General features: G+C 56.5%; 1 protein-coding gene across 4 annotated transcripts; it reads left to right on the top strand.

Annotated features, from left to right (window-relative positions):
* Positions 1–4: 4 nt before the first annotated feature.
* Positions 5–17,795, top strand: PLCD3 (phospholipase C delta 3). 4 transcript variants are annotated; one of them, XM_032457391.1, is made up of 16 exons: positions 5–367; positions 3,733–3,939; positions 9,169–9,330; positions 9,457–9,685; positions 10,028–10,157; positions 10,994–11,222; positions 11,538–11,739; positions 11,894–12,017; positions 12,714–12,866; positions 14,124–14,261; positions 14,387–14,537; positions 15,368–15,484; positions 16,118–16,284; positions 16,475–16,610; positions 16,734–16,883; positions 17,078–17,795. In XM_032457391.1, the coding sequence occupies exons 1-16, from the start codon at positions 217–219 to the stop codon at positions 17,164–17,166; spliced, it is 2,535 nt and encodes an 844-aa protein (XP_032313282.1). In that variant the 5' UTR covers positions 5–216; the 3' UTR covers positions 17,167–17,795. The 4 variants fall into 4 exon arrangements, with proteins under 4 accessions (XP_032313282.1, XP_032313281.1, XP_032313283.1 ...); XM_032457390.1 differs by having other exon boundaries at positions 11,894–12,038; XM_032457392.1 differs by lacking the exon at positions 3,733–3,939 and adding an exon at positions 1,074–1,136 and having other exon boundaries at positions 11,894–12,038.
* The last annotated feature ends 175 nt before the right edge of the window (positions 17,796–17,970 follow it).

Genomic DNA, 17,970 nt, shown 5'->3' with positions numbered 1-17,970 from the left:
GTCACCGCTCTCCGCCCCGGGTCACCACCCCCTCCCGCCGCCGCCTCGCGCCGGCCCCGCCCCGCCCTCTCTCTCCCGGTCCCTCCTTTCCCTGATCCTCGTCCCTCCCTCTCTCCCTCCTCCCGACACCTCCTCCTCCCGACTCCCTCCCGAGGCCGCTAAGTTTCTTCGTTCGGCTCCGCGCGCAGCCCCGGGCCCGGCCCCGGCCCCTTGACCATGCTGTGCGGCCGCTGGAGGAGCCGCGGACGGCCACCCGAGGAGCCCCCGGTGCTGGCCCAAGTCGCAGCGCCTGTCGCGCTCCCGTCTCCACCCGCATCCCAGGACGGCGGCGCCAAGAGGCCCGGGCTGCGGGCGCTGAAGAAGATGGGTCAGTGAGCGGCAGGGGCGGGGTGGGGCGGGCGCGGACGGGCCCGGGGGGCTAAGACAGGGAGGGTCGGGGTGTTCCGGCGAGCTATTCGGGGCTTCCCAATGGAGCTCTGGGGAATCTGGTGAGGGAAGGAATGCCAGCACCGTTCCAGTGGGTGGGTCGCACCTGGGGTCACGCCAGGTCCCCGGGTCCGAGATAGGCTCCAGGGATGGCCTTTGTGGAATTCCCACCAGGAGGTGCCCGCGGGACGTGTGGCGTGGGAGTTTGGGCGAGGGGCGCAGACTGGGGTTCCAGAGGGCAGGGAGAGTGGAGAGGAACAGGCTTGAGGTATCCCTAGCCCCCTCCCCAACACCTTCTAGGGCAACCCCCCCTGGGCATCCTGGGTTCTTGGCCCCCTTAGGAGGGAGTGAGAGTTGTAGAAGGGGCTGGCATCTCAAGCCAGCCCTCCAACCCTGCAGCCTGCACTGGGGTTACAACAGCCACACAGCACTGGTAGGGCTGGTCCAAGTGATGAGAAGACTGACCTTGGAGTCAAAAAGCCAGAGCTGCCCTCTCAGTCTTGGGGGAAGTCACTGGGGAAGGAATGTAACTGTGGTTCAGGAGGCATCTCCCAGACACAGGCAGGCGCTGGGTGGTTACAGATGTGGTGACCTTCGCTCTTCTTCACCTTCCTGAGAAGCAAATAAGTATAATCCTCATTTCACAGATGAACCTGACTCCAAGAAGGCAAGGAATTTGTCTATGGCCACACAGCTAGGAAAGGGCAAAGGTTGGTGTGGACCCCACACTGCTGCTGGCACCCTCTCAGAGTCTAGGCAAAGTGGGACTGACTGGGTGGTTGAGGGCTTGAACGAGGGGGTGTATGCGTGAGATTATTTTATAAAATGTAAAGTACATAAGACTGAAGTGGTGTAGTGGAGTAGCGGTCGGTAGAATAGTTAACGATGGAGAGGTCGGAGGTGGGGCAGAGGGAACAGAAGAGCAGGGCTGCCAGGAGACCTGCGTGAATCTTTGGGCAAAAATCAGGGGTCCCGTTTGCTGCACTGGCCTTCTCTTTACCACTGCCTCTCCACCTCCTTGCTCTTCCTTCTACCTTCTCTCATTTATTTGACCTGAATATATTGAGCTCTGACTATGTTCTGAGCACCATGCCTGGCACTCTCATCACAGAGAAAGAAGACATGATCTCTGCTCTACCCTCCATCAATTACATGTGCATTCAACAAACATTTATCCAGTGACTGTAGTATGCTCTGCCCTGGGGGTTCAGCGGTGAACAATACAGACACAGTTCTCACCCTCAGAGAGCTGAAGCACCAGCATGGATGTCAGACAATGAAGCAAAGAAACAGGGCTCTGAAAGGAGGGGCAAGTGAGATGCTGGGCAGCCAGTGAGGGCCCCGCTGTACCCCAGATCTGGAAGGAGACTGGAGTGAGGAAAAGAGGGAGAGGCAGGTGGAGGCTGGATCCTCAAGACCCCTCTTTATGGCCTTTCTCTGGAGGGCAGCAGGAGCCCGGGAGAGGTCTCAGGCAGGAGGAGAGAGGCAGGTGTTTGGTAGAGTAGGGGTGGCTTGGATGAAAGTGGAGGTAAAACAAGGAGACAGCCAAGCTATAGTGGGGTTCAGATGTGGGCTGGTGCAGCTGAGATGGATTCCAGAACCACAGGGACGTAGATTGGGCTGGACTCTGCAGTTGGCGGGATCTGAAAGTTGTCTGATCGGTGGCAGTGTCATTCTCTGGGCTAAGGGGCAGTGGTTTGGGGAGAGGAGGATGGCCAGGGGGAGCTGTGGTGCCACCGACACAGCCAAGGGCTGGTGTTAGGCCAAAGAAGCAGCCCTGGGAGTCAGCCACCTGTGGGGGTTGTGGATGCTGTGCAGGGCTGAGGTCATGCTCCTGCACACCTGTCTGCCTCTTCACTCACACTCATTATTTGCTAAGTGCCATCAGTGAGCCAGGGCGCTATGCCAGGGGCTGGGACTACAGAGATGAAGAGCACAGAGCCTTGCCCTGGGGGAGCGTACGGTGTAGTGTCAGGGGACACTTGTAGACAAATTACAGCTGAGCCCAAGACTCAGCACCCTTTGGCTGAGTCAGACTGCACAGGAGCTCTGGGCACCCTGTCACGGTGACGCTGTAGGGAACTATGTGGGCGTCAGAATGTCATCTGGGCCACCCTCCCTCCCCACCACTGCACTGTCCTGCTGAGTGACTGATGAAAGAGAGGAATGTCAAGTCTGTGGGGAATGCCCTTCTCCAGGCCTCGCTGAGTCCAGGGACAGGGTGGACTTGGGCCCAGCTCCTCAGGATGTCAAGGCCAAGGCCCTAGGTCTGCCACCCGGCTAGCTTCCACTCCGACCCACAGCTGCCTCTCCTGAAATAATCCTCAGGGCTTCGCTTGTCACTGCCTGACCACACCCCTTAGGCTAACAGAGAACAGATTTCATTTCAGATCCGGTCAAGAGACTAGGGCAGGGCATGGGTCAGAGTCAAAGACTCAGAGGGGCCTAAGGAAAAAAAGGGGCCTTTTGGGCCACACTGCGGGGAACCAGGATGAGAGGGGAGGAAGAGCAGCCCCCATGTTGAGAGGGAGTTATTTGTGTAGCCTGGGGTCCAGTCCTCTGGGGGCACCCATCCCCATCCCCAGGCTGGGCTGCTGGCTTGCCTGCCCCCAGGAAGCCAGGGAACAGTTGAACAGCAAGAAGAGGAGCCCAGTGAGCGCCAGACACAGCGCTGAGCTCGCCTTAGCCCAGATCCTGCTTAATCCTTGGCCACCCCCACTACCCCCTGGAAAGGTGCTGCCCTGTCCTCACATTACAGAAGAGAAATCCCAGGAGGAGGGGGTGAAGTAACTGGCCAAGGCCACGCGGCTAAGAGGCAGCACTGTCCCTCTGCCGCCAAAGCCATCATTTTCAATGATGGCTCTTTATTGCCAGAATTAATGAATACTAATTAACACCTTTACAGCAAGGTGCGGGCACTTTTCACATATTAGCTCTTTTAAAGTCACAACTGTATGGGGCAGGTAGAACCATTAGCCTCATTTTACAAGTGAGGAAACTGAGGTTCAGACAGGTTTAGTAACTTGCCAAGGATTCAAAGCTGGGAAGTAGCCAAGAGAGGATTTGAACCCAGAGTCCATGCTCCTAACACTGTAGATGAATGAGTGATTTATGCCAGGATGGGGGAGCCTGCTACACCCCTCCCTCACAGTGGCTCTGCCAGCCTCCAGGGGTGTCCTCCTCATAGGGTTGCCAAAAAGAATAGGATACCCTGTTAAGTGTGAATTTCAGATAAACAACAAATAATTTTGGACATACTGATACTAAAATATTATTTATTGTTTATCTGAAATTCACATTTAACAGGGCATCCTGAATTTGATCTGGCAACCCTATCTCCCCAGAGCCCCCGTCTGTCCCTGTGCCTCCAATGCTCCACCCCGCCTTTAATCCTCCCTGGGAGCAGAGCACTGAGTGGGCAGAATCTGCTCCCTTCCCTGGTCTGCACACATCACCAGGGGCCACAGGGCAAGTGGACTCTCCCGATGGCCTGCCCAGGACGTCTCCTGCAGGGTGAGTGGGGCTGCCAGGGGTGAGGTTGGCAGGTGGGGGTCTTCAGAGTAGCCAGAAGTCCCACCAGGTGCCTGGGTGGTGGGGAGGGCTGGTTAGCCCTCCAGGTCACGCCAGCACATGCCAGGCAGGACTAGGGGGCTCACTCTGTGATGCCTTTTGGCCTCCCTCACCTCTCCTCCTTCCTCAGCTCTCAGGAGCACCCCCTTCCTTCACAATCTCTGCCCTGAAACAGGCTTTCAAAACTGGCCTGGCCCTGCTGCAAAGGGTGCTGCCACCTTTATTGCCTTGTGTCCGCAGGGGTAGGGGAAGCACTGCCTGCCTTTCCTGACTTTGTTGATCCTTTAAGGAATGTTATGGATTCTGGCTCTGAGCTCTGCTGGGCTCTAGCCTTGGGTGTGGCAGCCAACTGGGGCGAGGGGGACACTCTTGGTACCTGACGTGCTGGGACTACTGGCTGGCCCGAGAATTCAGGTGGGAAGGTGTTGGAGACTCCTCATCATTGCCTGTGCCCCCAGAGCCCCATAGCCTCAGTCACCGGGAAAAGCTGCTCTTCCTCCCCTCCCCCCATTGGCATGACGCTGTCGGCTGTCGCTGTTCCCTGCATGTCTCACATTCCTGCTGGAGCCCCATGTGCCCTTCCTGAGTGCGCATTGGCTCACGCACACTCTCACACACACACACACACACACTGCCTAGTTTCTACCCCAAGCTGACCACCTTCCTCCTACCCGCCAACCCCATACACGTACACATGTACACACCTTATATGCACACACCACCCCCTACACATATCTTCATTCCTTACACACCCTGCTGTCTGCATACATGCCCCATGACCACACAGCGTCTCCTACTCCCGCCAGCAGCCAGCTCTGGCCTCTGCCTGCCTCCTACACAGCCCCTGCGTCCATCCTGCCTTGGCTGACCCACACTGCTTTCAGCAAACACAACTTGTCCTCTCTGATCATCAGTGGCCCATCTATGAGAGTGGGAACCAGACATGAACTTGGCCTCCTACAGCCCCTTCCTGCACTGCCACTGAGCTGTCCCCAGACTTAGCCACAAAATTGCTCAGGCCCCAGATCACACCCCACCCAAACCGCCCAGGCTGAAGGTGGTCGTTGGGAAACTGCAGGCCTGCCCATTCCTCACCGCCTCCTGGCCTCTCTCTGGAGGCTGAGATCAGCAGTCCTCCCAGGGAAGGTGTCTGGGCCCAGCTAACAACAGGGAGCTGGGCTGGGCAGGAGAGGGAACCAGCTGGAGCCCACGGGACTGAGAAGCACAGATGTAGCAGAAGACCCAGGTCCCTCCTCCCTACTGGGCACTGCCTCGGTTTCCTTGGTTTCTTTCTTCATTAACATTTGTTGGTGCCCCCTGTGGACAGGCCCCACACAGAGTCTGTGTGCTCCTTTCAGCCTTTGACACAGAGGCCTTTGGCTTAGCACCCCCACCCTGCCCCAACTCGAAATGCATTCCAACTCCACCACTTACCGACCCATGACCCTGGACAAGTTGGCTAGCTGCTCTGTGCCTCCTTAACAGCTTTACTAGAATTAATTTACATACAATACCATTCAGCCATTTAAAGTGGACAGTGATTTCTGGCATATTGCATTATTAATTTTCCAAAAATTGTGGTCAAATATAATAGAATACAAAATTGGCCATTTAAACCATTTTTAAGCAGGAAATTCAGTGGAATTAATTACATTCACAATGATGTGTTAGTTCCAAAACTTTTCCATCACCCTAAACAGAAACTTTGTAACCATTAGGCCACAATCTCCCATTCTGCCCTTTCCCCAGCCCCTGGTAACCTCCAATTTACTGTTTCTGAATTTTTAAAAATTGAAGTGTAAGTAATATCAAATCCGTTTCAACATCCCACTGTGTGTATATACCACATTTGGCTTATCTATTCATCTGTTGATGGACACTTGGGTTCTTTCTACATTTTGGCTATTGTTTGTCCTCATTTTTACTACTATTATTTCATGATTATTCCCCTCTCTGCTTGGTCAAGTTGGTCATGGTGCTGGCCCAATCCAGCTCCAGGTTCAAGGCAGAGATGGATAGAGAACCCACAGAAACCACAGGAAGCAGGCAGCTTGTGCACCTGCTCTGAGCAGGTAGCAGTGAGGTCAAGGAAACACCTGTGGGTTTGGGTCTGGCAAGACCTATAAATGTCTCCTGGGTGGATGGACAGAGCCAGGCCCCTCCCAGCATCACTGCCTGGGGCCTGGGCCCTCCTCCTGACCTTACCCCCCTTACCTCTGTTGGTCCTGCCCTTCCTGTCTGACACCCCAGACCCCTCACTACCCCAGGGTTCAGAAGCTCAAGTAATGGAGAAATAGAGGCACCCACCCAGGGACTCAGCACCTGGCCTGGCCTGGCATGTCACCCTCATTCTGTGTGGCTTTTTCCCCCAGCAGTGGGGTTGGGAGACAGTGTGGTCCAAGGGGCAGTGTGATCTGGGCACCAGTGCTAGTTGAGTGGGCAGAATAGAATGTCACTCCTTCCCCAAACAGACTCCTGGGGAGCTGGGAATGACGGCCAGGAGCAGGGGCCGCCTCAACATGGGACCTGTCCCGGTTGGGGGCTGGTCAGGGGTTCTCACTGCCTTTCTTCTTGCCCTGTTTGCAGAAAACTCTGGACAAAGCAGGCCGTCAGTGACTCACCTCCATTTCCGGCCTTAGTCATTCACCAGCCCCTTTCCTCTCCATCTCCCCCCACCAGCTCTGGGCTTGGCATCAGACGACTGGCCGGGTCAGGGGAGGTGGCCCCAGCTGAAAAGCCCGTTGTCACAGGAGCTAGAAGTCCCCTTTCCCACAGCTGAGGAGGTAGAGGAGGGGTGGACTCAGTCCTGGTGGCCCTGCAGGTTCCCCTGATTGCCCTGCCTCCACCCACAGGATGAGAGAATTCAGAGGTTGCCTGGATATGGGGATAGGGGGCTGAGGATCTGGTGAGTCTCTTGGCCTGGCACATGCCATGTTCCAGCTCTTTGGAAGAAGGAGGGTTCCACCTCCCCTTACTGGCTAGGTGGCACCAGAGTGGGCATGACCCTTCCAGAAGGCCACAGTCTAAACCCTTAGAGACCCCTTGGAGCCATTAGGGTCACAAATTGACCACAGCCTCTTAAAGATTACAGGTTTCTATTCCTGCTGCTGAGACCATGATTCTCAATCACAGTTGTCCTCAAAGTCACAGGGTAGCATTTTAAACATACAGATGCCCAACCCCCAACCTGCACCTCCTGGATGAGAATCTCTGGGTCATGGGTTTTACAACCTCCCCCAGGTGATTCTAATGCACAGCCAGGATTGAGAACCACAGGCCTCTGCCCTGAAACTGGGACAGATGGTATAGGGCTGGGGCTAGAATGCACTTAGTCCCCCAGCTCTCTGTCCATCTGCCTTCCCTTTCAGAAAACACTGGCTGTAGCCTGGCTCTGATACAAGCACTGAGGTGAGGATATTCCAGTGTCGGGTTTTATTAAAGTCCACTGAAATTACAATTTTGGCAGGGCATTTTAATTAAAGTAAAAAATGTTGGAGGTCAGGGAAGGAGAATGCCTATTTGAGGACAAATCAGGGAAGGCTTCCTGGAGGAGGAGGTATCTGAGCTGGTCTTTGAAGGACTCCATTGTGAGGAAGAGGCAGGAGAAGGATCCCATAAAAGCTCCTAGAGAGAGTGAGAGGAAGACCCAGGAATTTAGACTTGATTCTTTAGGTCAGGGTTTGCAGGTGGGCAGGCAGGGGCTGTGGGGCCGAACCCAGTACCGGGAGCTTATTAAAATAAAGGGAGGAAGAGAAGCACTATCCTATTTCCTTTTTCCCACGCAGTGGTGTTTTAGGGCTTTTTGTTTCAATTTGATTTAATTGCCAACATTGAAAAATCTGGAGGCTTCACATACAAATCCAGATTCCGGTTCTCTGGAAACTCTGGGCCCTCATCCACTCCTGGCTGCCCCCCTTGCAAAGGCCGTGGACCCTACAATTTGGCTGGTTCCTGCACATTCTATTATCCCCTGGCTCATAAACCTTTGGTTCTGACGCCTGCTGAGGTGAATCGAGCAGGGTGTGGCCCCACCAGGATGGGTAGCAACTTGACTGAATTTTAGATTCCCTAGCAGGTATTACTGTGGTCTCCATTTTATGAATGGAGAACATGAGGCTTAGAGCCGTCACAGGGTGGTACCACCAAGGCCGTGTAACTGGGAAATAACAGAACTAGGATTTGACTCCCCGGACCCCTGAATTTAAATCTGCTGTTTCTTACCCTCCCAAGCCCAGGGTGGTTGCCGGGAGTGGGGAGAGGGGGAATAGAAACAGGAGCAGAGGGGTCAGTGTAGTGGCCAAGGGTGACAGTGCTAGAGCCTGACCTCCAGGATTTGAAGCCTGCTTCCCCTTCCCACCCATGGAATTCTGGCAAGTTCCTGAAGCATCTCTGCACTTGTTTCCTTATGTGTTTATACATGAGTGGGGTCTGGCATGTAGTACGTATTTTGTAAACATTTTATCTTATTAAAGAATATGGATGCTGTGACCGGAGAACACATGTGGGATGAGGGGTTACATGGGGTGTGACAGTGACTGGGTAAGGGGGAGCACCACATGTCACAGGAGATCATGCTTTGGCTGGACCTCACCAGGGCATCTGGAGATCAGCCTCAGGCTGGCCAAGACAGGGATGGGCCTGGTATGCTTGGCCTGTCACCCAGGAGCCAGAGTGGCCTCTGCTGTCCTCCCTTGTCTTTGGGAAAGCAGAGGAGCTTGGGTTGCAGCAAGAAAGATTTAGGTTAGTTAATGAGACTACCCTCTTGATGGTCAGAGTTTCATGTCAAGGGGAAAGGCTGTTGAGAACAGATTCTGGGCTTGAAGGCTGGAGGCCCTGATGGAGGGGAGAGGCAGAAAGGGTAACCTTTAGTGAGGCCTGAGTCCCAGTTGCTGCCTGAGCAGATGCTCTGCTCTGAGGGCCTCCAGGGGAGGCTGCTTGGCAGGGAGGAGAGTGGGCCTGGGTGGGACACACTAAACACAGGCCTTGAGGCCAAAAAGCCTGAGCCAACGCCGGTACTGGGGCATATTACAAGGAGAGGAAAAGTGACCTCGAAGGGTTTGCAGGGGTTTGAGAGGGAGGCTGCAGCTTCCAGCTAGGAGGAGGGTGGAGAGAGCCGGCAGGCAGGGTCGGACAAATCCGGCCAGGATGCCCCATGGCCTCCTGCCCCCGCAGGCCTGACTGAAGATGAGGACGTGCAAGCCATGCTGCGGGGCTCCCGGCTCTGCAAGATCCGCTCGAGGACGTGGCAAAAGGAGCGGCTGTACCGGCTGCAGGAGGATGGCCTGAGCGTGTGGTTTCAGCGGCGCATCCCGCGCGCACCATCGCAGCACATCTGTGAGCTGGGGCTGGGCAGGTGCGGGGCTGGTGGTGGGGGTGCTGGGGACAGTATCGGGTTGGGGACAGTGGGGGCCTGGCCCCAGCGCCCTGACCCGGCCGCTCGTGTCCCGTCGCTCCCCGCAGTCTTCGTGCAGCACATCGAGGCCGTCCGCGAGGGCCACCAGTCCGAGGGCCTGCGGCGCTTCGGGGGTGCCTTCGAGCCAGCGCGCTGCCTCACCATCGCCTTCAAGGGGAGCCGCAAGAACTTGGACCTGGCGGCGCCGACGGCGGAGGAGGCCCAGCGCTGGGTGCGCGGGCTGGCCAAGCTGCGCATGCGCCTTGACGCCATGAGCCAGCGCGAGCGCCTCGACCAATATCCTCCCAGAGAGGGCAGCGGGCCCGGGCGTGGAGGGGGGCTGGCTCTGTCCCGGGAGGACCCCAGGCCCAGGGGAGGCATGGCCTCGTCCTTAGGGAACCCACGGTCTGAGACAGTCCCTTGTCTTCAGAACTGAGGGTGGCAACGCGGCTTCTTGTCTCTGGGGAGCGCGGGTCCCGGAGGACACAGCTGTGGTGCTCAGGGGGTCCACAGGCTGAGGGGGAAGCACAGCCTCCAAACCCAGGAGCCCCCAGAGTCGGGGGTGTGAGCTACCAGTCAGTTACGCGACTGCCGGGGGCGGCGCCCAGCCAGTTGCTGGTATTTCCTGAGCACCCACACCTGGATCCACTCCTATCTGCACCGGGCCGACTCCAACCAGGACAGTAAGATGAGCTTCAAGGAGATCAAGAGCCTGCTCCGAATGGTCAACGTGGACATGAATGACATGTACGCCTACCGCCTCTTCAAGGTAGGCACTGCCACCCCTCTGACCTCTGCTCTCTGTCCTCCCCCAGCATCTGAGTTACCAGTTCTCTCCCCCCACCCCCCAGCTTTTTTGGGGAGAGTGGCCTCTGCAGAAAGGCCACATCTGGGCCTGGGTGGCGTTTTACCCTCCCCTGAAACTTCTTTACTCACTCTCAGGCAGAGCCCAAGGGTAGGGAGGACCTTGGGCTCACAGGCACACTTCTCTCCACTGTGGCATGTGTGGCACCCCGACGTGTACCCATGTCCACCCCACGTGAGGGAGCACAGACAGGGGCATTCAGGGGTGGGCTCTGCATCTACGGCCCAGTCGGAGCACACGGAGGCACCTGTGTGGATGTGGACTGTGTGACCAGCCTGTGACAATGAAAGACAGGAAGGCCATGGCACCTATGGAGCCAGGCCAACAGCTCTAGTCGACTACACCATGTAGTTTTCATTTGTGTGTTGCTTATTGCCCCTGGGGGTGAACGGGTGAGGGTGAGAACGGTAGGGGTACACATGGGAAGGGGCATTTTGGCACAGAGGCTCACCCTGCCCTGAGGTCACTATTTTTCCTCCCACATTTTGATTCTTGGGGTAGGTTATGGTACAGAGAGACAGGCACTGAACATAAGAGACCTTCCTTAGAGTCCCAGCCCTGAGTTTACCAGCTGTGTGAGTCTGAGTAAGACCTGGAGCCTCACTGGCTCTCAGTTTATCTCCCTGTGAAGTGGTGGACATCACCTTCCTTCCCAGCTGGGGTGGATGACAGGTGTGTCAGCACAGGCCCGCCCTCCCAGGGTGTCCTCCTCCTCTGAGTGTCTCTCTGCTGCTTTCCAGGAGTGTGACCACTCCAACAACGAGCGACTGGAGGGGACTGAGATTGAGGAGTTTCTTCGGCGGCTGCTGAAACGCCCGGAGTTGGAGGACATCTTCCATCGGTACTCAGGCGAGGACCATGTGCTTAGCGCCCCTGAGCTGCTGGAGTTCCTGGAGGACCAGGGTGAGGATGGTGCCACGCTGGCCCGTGCCCAGCAGCTCATCCACACCTATGAGCTCAACGAGACAGGTGAGGGATCTGACGATGGGGTTTGGGCCAACACAGCCTGGGGCTTGGCCTCTGACAGGTCCAGGTTCCCAGCTAAGTGGTCTCTGCTGCTACTGGCTGTGGGCACCGTCTTTGGCAGGTTACCTCGCCTCCAGCTGCCACATCAGTAAAATGGCATAGTAATGTCACGGTGTTGGGTTGAAATTAAATGATATGTAGAGTCTAGTCAGTAGGCAGGTGCTCATTATTACTAAGTTGAATGAGCTTTAAGGCATGCAGCCAGACATGGGAGGGTCCCCTCTGCGGCCTGACGCTCTCCTCTGCCCATTCCTGCAGCCAAGCAACACGAGCTGATGACACTGGATGGCTTCATGATGTACCTGTTGTCACCTGAGGGGGCTGCCTTGGACCCGGCCCATAAGTGCGTGTTCCAGGACATGGACCAGCCCCTCGCCCACTACTTCATCTCCTCCTCTCACAATACCTATCTGACTGACTCTCAGATCGGGGGGCCCAGCAGCACTGAGGCCTATGTTAGGTACCATAGTTGGGGGACTATGGGGGTGAACATGTCTGGGAGCCCAGCTTGGGGGGCATATGGGGCTCAATTCCCACTGTGGGCTTCCTGGAGCCTACCTGGGGCCTGCCTGTTGCCCTGCTTCCTGACACGTTGCCTGTCCATCCATCTACAGGGCCTTTGCCCAGGGATGCCGCTGTGTGGAACTGGACTGCTGGGAGGGGCCAGGAGGGGAGCCGGTCATCTACCATGGCCACACCCTCACCTCCAAGATCTTCTTCCGAGATGTGATCCAGGCAGTACGTGACCATGCCTTCATGGTGAGCCCCAGGAACCCCAGGCCCAGACCCAGAGCTTTCCCAGTGAGCCCAGCCACCCTCCGTTCTTCCAAAAGAAACCCCTGCCCAGAGAATCACTTTTACCAAGTATGGCTGGGACCACTGGCCAATCAGGTAGAATAAAGCTGGGTAAGAGGCTCCCTTCTTCTACTCTCATAATTAGTAAATGTATTAAAATCACAGAATTGCCAGAAGAAAACCTTGTGGGTAAGGAAGGACATTTTAATCATGACTCACAAAGAGAAAGGCATAAAAGAGAAGCTCAACGTTGCATCTACATAAAATTGCAACTTCTGCAAAGCTATACACATCTTACCATCAACAAATGACGGGCTGGGATGAAAAGTTTGCAACCTAAATGACATGATCAATGTCATTAATATATAAAGAGCATTTATAAAATAAAAAGATTCCTGCAGCTGCTCTCATTTCCCCAGACAGGCCATCCCTTCCCAAGGCCCCAGATCTGACCTCTGCCTCTCCACATACACCCTGACCCTGGGGTGTCCCACATCCCACCGACTCAGTCTTCCCCAGAGTGGGTTCTCCAGAGCCCTCCTTTGCCTGCCTGTCTTGAAGGGGGTGGGGGTGGGGTGTAGCAGGGTCCCAGTGGGGGAGGGGGGAGTGGCTCTGAGCTGCTGCCTCCTCCCCTGCCAGCTGTCCCCATACCCCGTCATCCTGTCCCTTGAGAACCACTGTGGGCTGGAGCAGCAGGCTGCCATGGCCCGCCACCTCCGCACCATCCTGGGGGACATGCTGGTGACGCAGGTGCTGGACTCCCACAACCCTGAGGAGCTGCCGTCCCCAGAGGTGACACTCCCAGACCCCTAGCCTGGATGGGGGGAGGGTCTGGCTTTGGGGCCCACCATCCACCTCCGCTCATGCCACCTTCCTTGTGCAGGACCCTCCCCTCTCTCTGCCTTAACCTTCCCTTGCTTCTCTGTTCATCTGACATCTGCCGCCCCAAGGTCTTGTCACTTGTCTGCCTTGCATTTTGACAAGACACACCCTACCCTCTCACCTGGCGTGGAAGGCCCTCCATGACCTGGCCCTGCCCTCCCTGCTCTGCCTCCTGCCCATGGAGGCCCTGCAGGCTTGGCCATTCCCACCTCGAAGGCTGACATTGTCTTCACCTGGAGCTCCCTTCCCAGCCACCTGTGCTCGCCAGGCGCCACCCGCTTAGAGTTCTAGCTCAGCATCAAGGGCCACTTCTGTGGCCTTAACAGCTTCCTCAGCTCTCTGGCCAGAAGTGGTCCTTCCTTCTTCTTCCTCTTTTTTATGTATTCTTATTTTCTAATTGAAGTATAGTTGGTTTACAGTGTTGTTAGTTAGTTTCTGGTGTTCCGCATAGTGATTCAGTTATTGATCCTTTCTTCTTTCCTCTCAAGCCCCCAAGCATTTTATCTGCCCCCTCAGGACATTTGTCCTTTTTGGGCTCCTTGAGAATCTCTCCTACTCCCAATCCCAGATATGCAGGGAATGTTGATTCACCTTTGTGCGTGATTTGATTTTTTTTATTAGTATGAAAATCACATACATATGGTAAAAGAAAAAATGGAGCTGCAACAAAAGCATACAACAATGAAAAACGGTTTTCCCTCCACTCAGACTCACCCTGTCCTATTTCCCATGAAGTAACCATCTTCAATGGTGTCTTGTGTATCCCTTCAAAACTTTTCCATGCATATATACCTATATACATAGCTATCTTCTCTTTCAAAGGATACATAAAGAAGATCATGTGATCACATGTTCTACACTCACTTCTTTCATATGAAATGTTTTTTAAAGAGGGCTCCTCATTCAGCCCTGAACTGCCTCATTCATTGTACTGGCTGCTATGTTGTATCTTGATGCTTGGAGGGACCTCATTAGCAGGCCCCCTGTGGGTAGCCCCATAAGCTGTTCCCCTTATAGGTTTTTTCCTATTAGAAACGTCACTCAGCTGTGTTCCCATTCCCTGCTCACCACCTCCAGCCAGCCCCTCACCCAGTGGTGGTTGAATGACAGACCAACCAGCCCACATAGGGGCAGGAGAGCTTAATTCTTCCATGTTGGCTTCTACAGCAGCTGAAAGGCCGGGTCCTGGTGAAAGGGAAGAAGCTGCCAGCTGCTCGGGATGAGGATGGTGGAATTCTATCAGACCGGGAGGAGGAGGAGGAGGAGGAGGAAGAGGAGGTGGGGGCCGCAGAGCAGAAGCGGCGGGTGAGTGGGCCTGGCTGGGCCAATCCCGGACTAGGCAGGGGCTTGGTACTACTGTGGAGCTTGGGGCAGGAGGATGGAGGCGGTGGGTTGGATCCAGCGGACCCCCGCTGAGGCTCGTCTCCCAGGCCAAGCAGATCTCCCCGGAGCTGTCGGCCCTGGCAGTGTACTGCTGTGCCACCCGCCTGCGGACCCTGCGCCCAGCCCCGACCCCGCCCCAGCCCTGCCAGGTCAGCTCCCTCAGCGAGCGCAAGGCCAAGAAGCTCATCCGAGAGGCAGGTAGGAACCAGGACATTGGGCATTTGGGGGCAGGAGGGCAGTGGGGACGTGTGGGCTCCTGATTGGGGTCGGGTAGATGTTGATCCACAAAAGAGATTGAAAGGGCTTCAGGGACAGTAAAGAAATCAGGAGGACCCCAGAGAGGGGCTGAGGGGATGAGTGCCCAGCACATGCCCAGCACCGGGCCAAGTGTATGTGGAGGGAAGAGGACATAGGGAGGAGGGAGGCTGCTGTATGCCTTCACCAGGCACACAACCTAGTGGTGGGGCCAGACACAGACGGATAATTACAGTGCAGCGCCATCAGTTAGGCATGACAGAGGCTGGGGAGCCCAGCAGGAAAGGGTGAGATCAGGGAAGGGTTCCTGAGCAGGTGATGGCTGAGAAGACACCTGACTGAAGGATGAGGAGGAAGCAGCCAGGTAAAGAGGGGAGGGGATTTCCAGACAGGAGGAGCAGGTTGTACCAAGGCCTGGAGGCATGACCGACAGGAAGTGCTTGTGGGATGAGTGATGAAATACAGGGGATGTCAGCCTGAGGCCTGGTGCCCCACCCACTGAGTCAGAAATGTGGGGATTTGGGGTGGGATGCAGCGGCAGGCTGTGGCGGGGGGGTCCCTGCCCCTCTCTGGACTTCGGCAGACTCTTTGTGAGGACCCTCACCCCCTCATCAGAGAGGAGGAGGATTGGGGGTAGGGGGAGCTGGGGATGTGTGTTTAGCCTGTTCCCAGCATGTCCCTGGAGGTAGGGGAGGGGAGGTGACAGGCCCTGGCACCGGCTGAGGGACACTGTCCCCAGGGGCCATCACAGTCCTGCCCCTACTCTCCCCCAGGGAACAGCTTCGTCAGGCACAATGCCCAACAACTGACCCGAGTCTACCCGCTGGGGCTGCGGATGAACTCTGCCAACTACAGCCCCCAGGAGATGTGGAACTCGGGCTGTCAGCTGGGTGAGTAGGGGCAGCAGAAGCAGGGAGTGGGCAGGGGGCTGCTTCGCAGGGGTGGCCTCTTGATGGAGCCACACAGCTTTCCAGAAGGTGGGGAAAATGGGTTTTGTTGATAATAACATTAAAAAAATTGTCAGCAAGGTAAGTGGGGAAACACAAATCGGGCTTGTTTGTTGACATTATAAAATATCACATTTTTTTTTAATGAAGGTGGAAATTAACAACTTCCACTCCCATGTATCCCCAACACACAGACACACACACGCACACACACCCCTAGCAGTCCCCACTAAGTCAGCACTGACGAGGGTGGGCTCTGGAGGGATGCTGAGCATCGCCAAGGGAGAGGAATATGGTCCCCTTGTGGGTAGGCGGGGAAACCTCTGGCTTCCTTGGGCCCTGGCTCTGGCCCAGGCCCAGGCCCAGCCCCTCCCTCCAGCCTTAAGGGGGCTGGGTCCCCTGTGTGGTGCTGTACCCCACAGCCATGGTGGGGGTGGGGCAGCACTACCCAGGCAGTGGGACCCTGGGTCCTCTCTCTATAAGGTCTGTCTGGGGGGAGGTCAGTGAGACCCCTGAAACTGAGCAGTGAAGAGGGGGCCACTAAGAGCCCCTGCCCTGCCCCCGCTGTGTCCACAGTGGCCCTGAACTTCCAGACACCAGGTTATGAGATGGACCTCAATGCTGGGCGCTTCCTCATCAACGGGCAGTGTGGCTACGTCCTGAAACCCGCCTGTCTGCGGCAGCCTGACACAACCTTTGACCCCGAGAGTCCCGGACCCCCCAGAACCACCCTCACCATCCAGGTCAGCAGTCTGGAACACACCCTACCCAGGGTCAGAGCTTGTTCTGCAGAGGTCCCTGTCTGCAGAGGCCTGGGGATGGCTCGTGTGAGGAAAGTTCACTTCTGAGTCTTGTGTGGGAGGGTTGGTGTGAGGGCCAGGGGCCTCCTGCTCTGAGGGGGGCCAAACTGAGGCTTCCCTTCATCGCCTGCAGGTGCTGACTGCACAGCAGCTGCCTAAGCTGAACGCTGAGAAGCCAAACTCCATCGTGGACCCGCTGGTGCGCATTGAGATCCACGGGGTGCCCGCAGACTGTGCTCGCAAGGAGACCAACTACGTGCTCAACAATGGTGGGGACCCTGCTGGTGCAGGGGGGCGGTGGGGGCGGAGATCTGGGGACAGACAGCAGAGAAGGGCGGGAGGTGCAGGGCAGGCTGCCCCGCGAGCTCTTGACTGCCAGGCCTGCGCCCTAGGCTTCAACCCCCGCTGGGGGCAGACCCTGCAGTTCCAGTTGCGGGCTCCGGAGCTGGTGCTGGTGCGGTTCGTGGTAGAAGATTATGATTCCACCTCCCCCAATGACTTTGTGGGCCAGTTTACGCTGCCTTTCAACAGCCTGAAGCAAGGTTGGTGGGGGTGGAAAGGGATGGGGGCTGGGCCTCCGAGACCCTGTTCACGTGTGCCGCCCATTTCCTCCAGTAGCCTGCCCACCCTGAGCTGGGGCCCAGCCCCTCGGGGTGGGATGCGGTCTATGCCCCCACATGCCCGGCCCCACAGGGCCGTAGGCAGAGAAGCTGATGCCTGGCTACCCACCCCACAGGGTTCCGCCACATCCACCTGCTTTCCAAGGATGGGGCCTCACTGTCACCAGCCACGCTCTTTGTCCACATCTGTATCCAGCGCTTCTGAGGACACGGCTGACCCACCTCAGGTTCCACAGGTGCCAGTATGCATTCTGTGGTGGAGGCCCTCTCCTCCCCTGGAGTGGAGGGATGATGGGAGAGCCACCCCCTCCAGCCTGCCCACTCAGCCTGCTCGCCAGGCTCTGGTCTCAACTGGGTGCTGAGGGCTGCCTCGGCCCCTCCTGAAGAATAGGCAGTTGATCTCCTCCCTAGGCCTTGAGATGGCCCCAGCAACCTGGGGCCTCAGCCCACCCATCGTCACGTCATGGCTTGTGAAGAACCAGGCCTGTTGCTGCCAGGAGACTTGGGGAGCAGGACACATGAGTCCTTAGCTACTCTCTGCTCCACAGTGGGGCCATCCCAGCCTCCTTCCCGCAAGAAGTCCAGCCGGCCCCTTGCCCCTGTCTCCAGGCATTAGCCACCCACTAAGACCCTCCTTCCCCCTCCAGGGTTTCCTGGGCTCCTCCCTCCAGCTCGTGAACCTGTGCTCCTTTCCCTTGTTGAAGCAAGCAGGGAGAGGGTGGCAGGGGTCCTGGGGAAACCCAGAAGTCGGTTTTATAACTTGTGTCATAGAAGACCCCTGGAGAGGACAGTAGAACAAGACTATTTTAAAAATAAAGAAGCAAGTTTATTTTACCTTTGCCACCTGCCCCAGCACCTCTGAGGCCACACCCTATAAGGAGGGAAGGGGCAGGGGGAGTGTCCCTTGGGACCCTTCCCACAGCAGGGCTATTTGTCTAAGACAGCCAGGGGTGCTGGAGGAGATGCCACAGCTCGAAATAGCCTTGACTCCATAGGTTCCACTGCCACC

This window comes from Camelus ferus, chromosome 16 (assembly GCF_009834535.1).
Source record: "Camelus ferus isolate YT-003-E chromosome 16, BCGSAC_Cfer_1.0, whole genome shotgun sequence".
NCBI lineage: Eukaryota > Metazoa > Chordata > Mammalia > Artiodactyla > Camelidae > Camelus > Camelus ferus.
The sequence above is the reverse complement of the archived record's forward strand: the minus strand, read 5'-3'. Positions and strand labels throughout refer to the sequence as shown.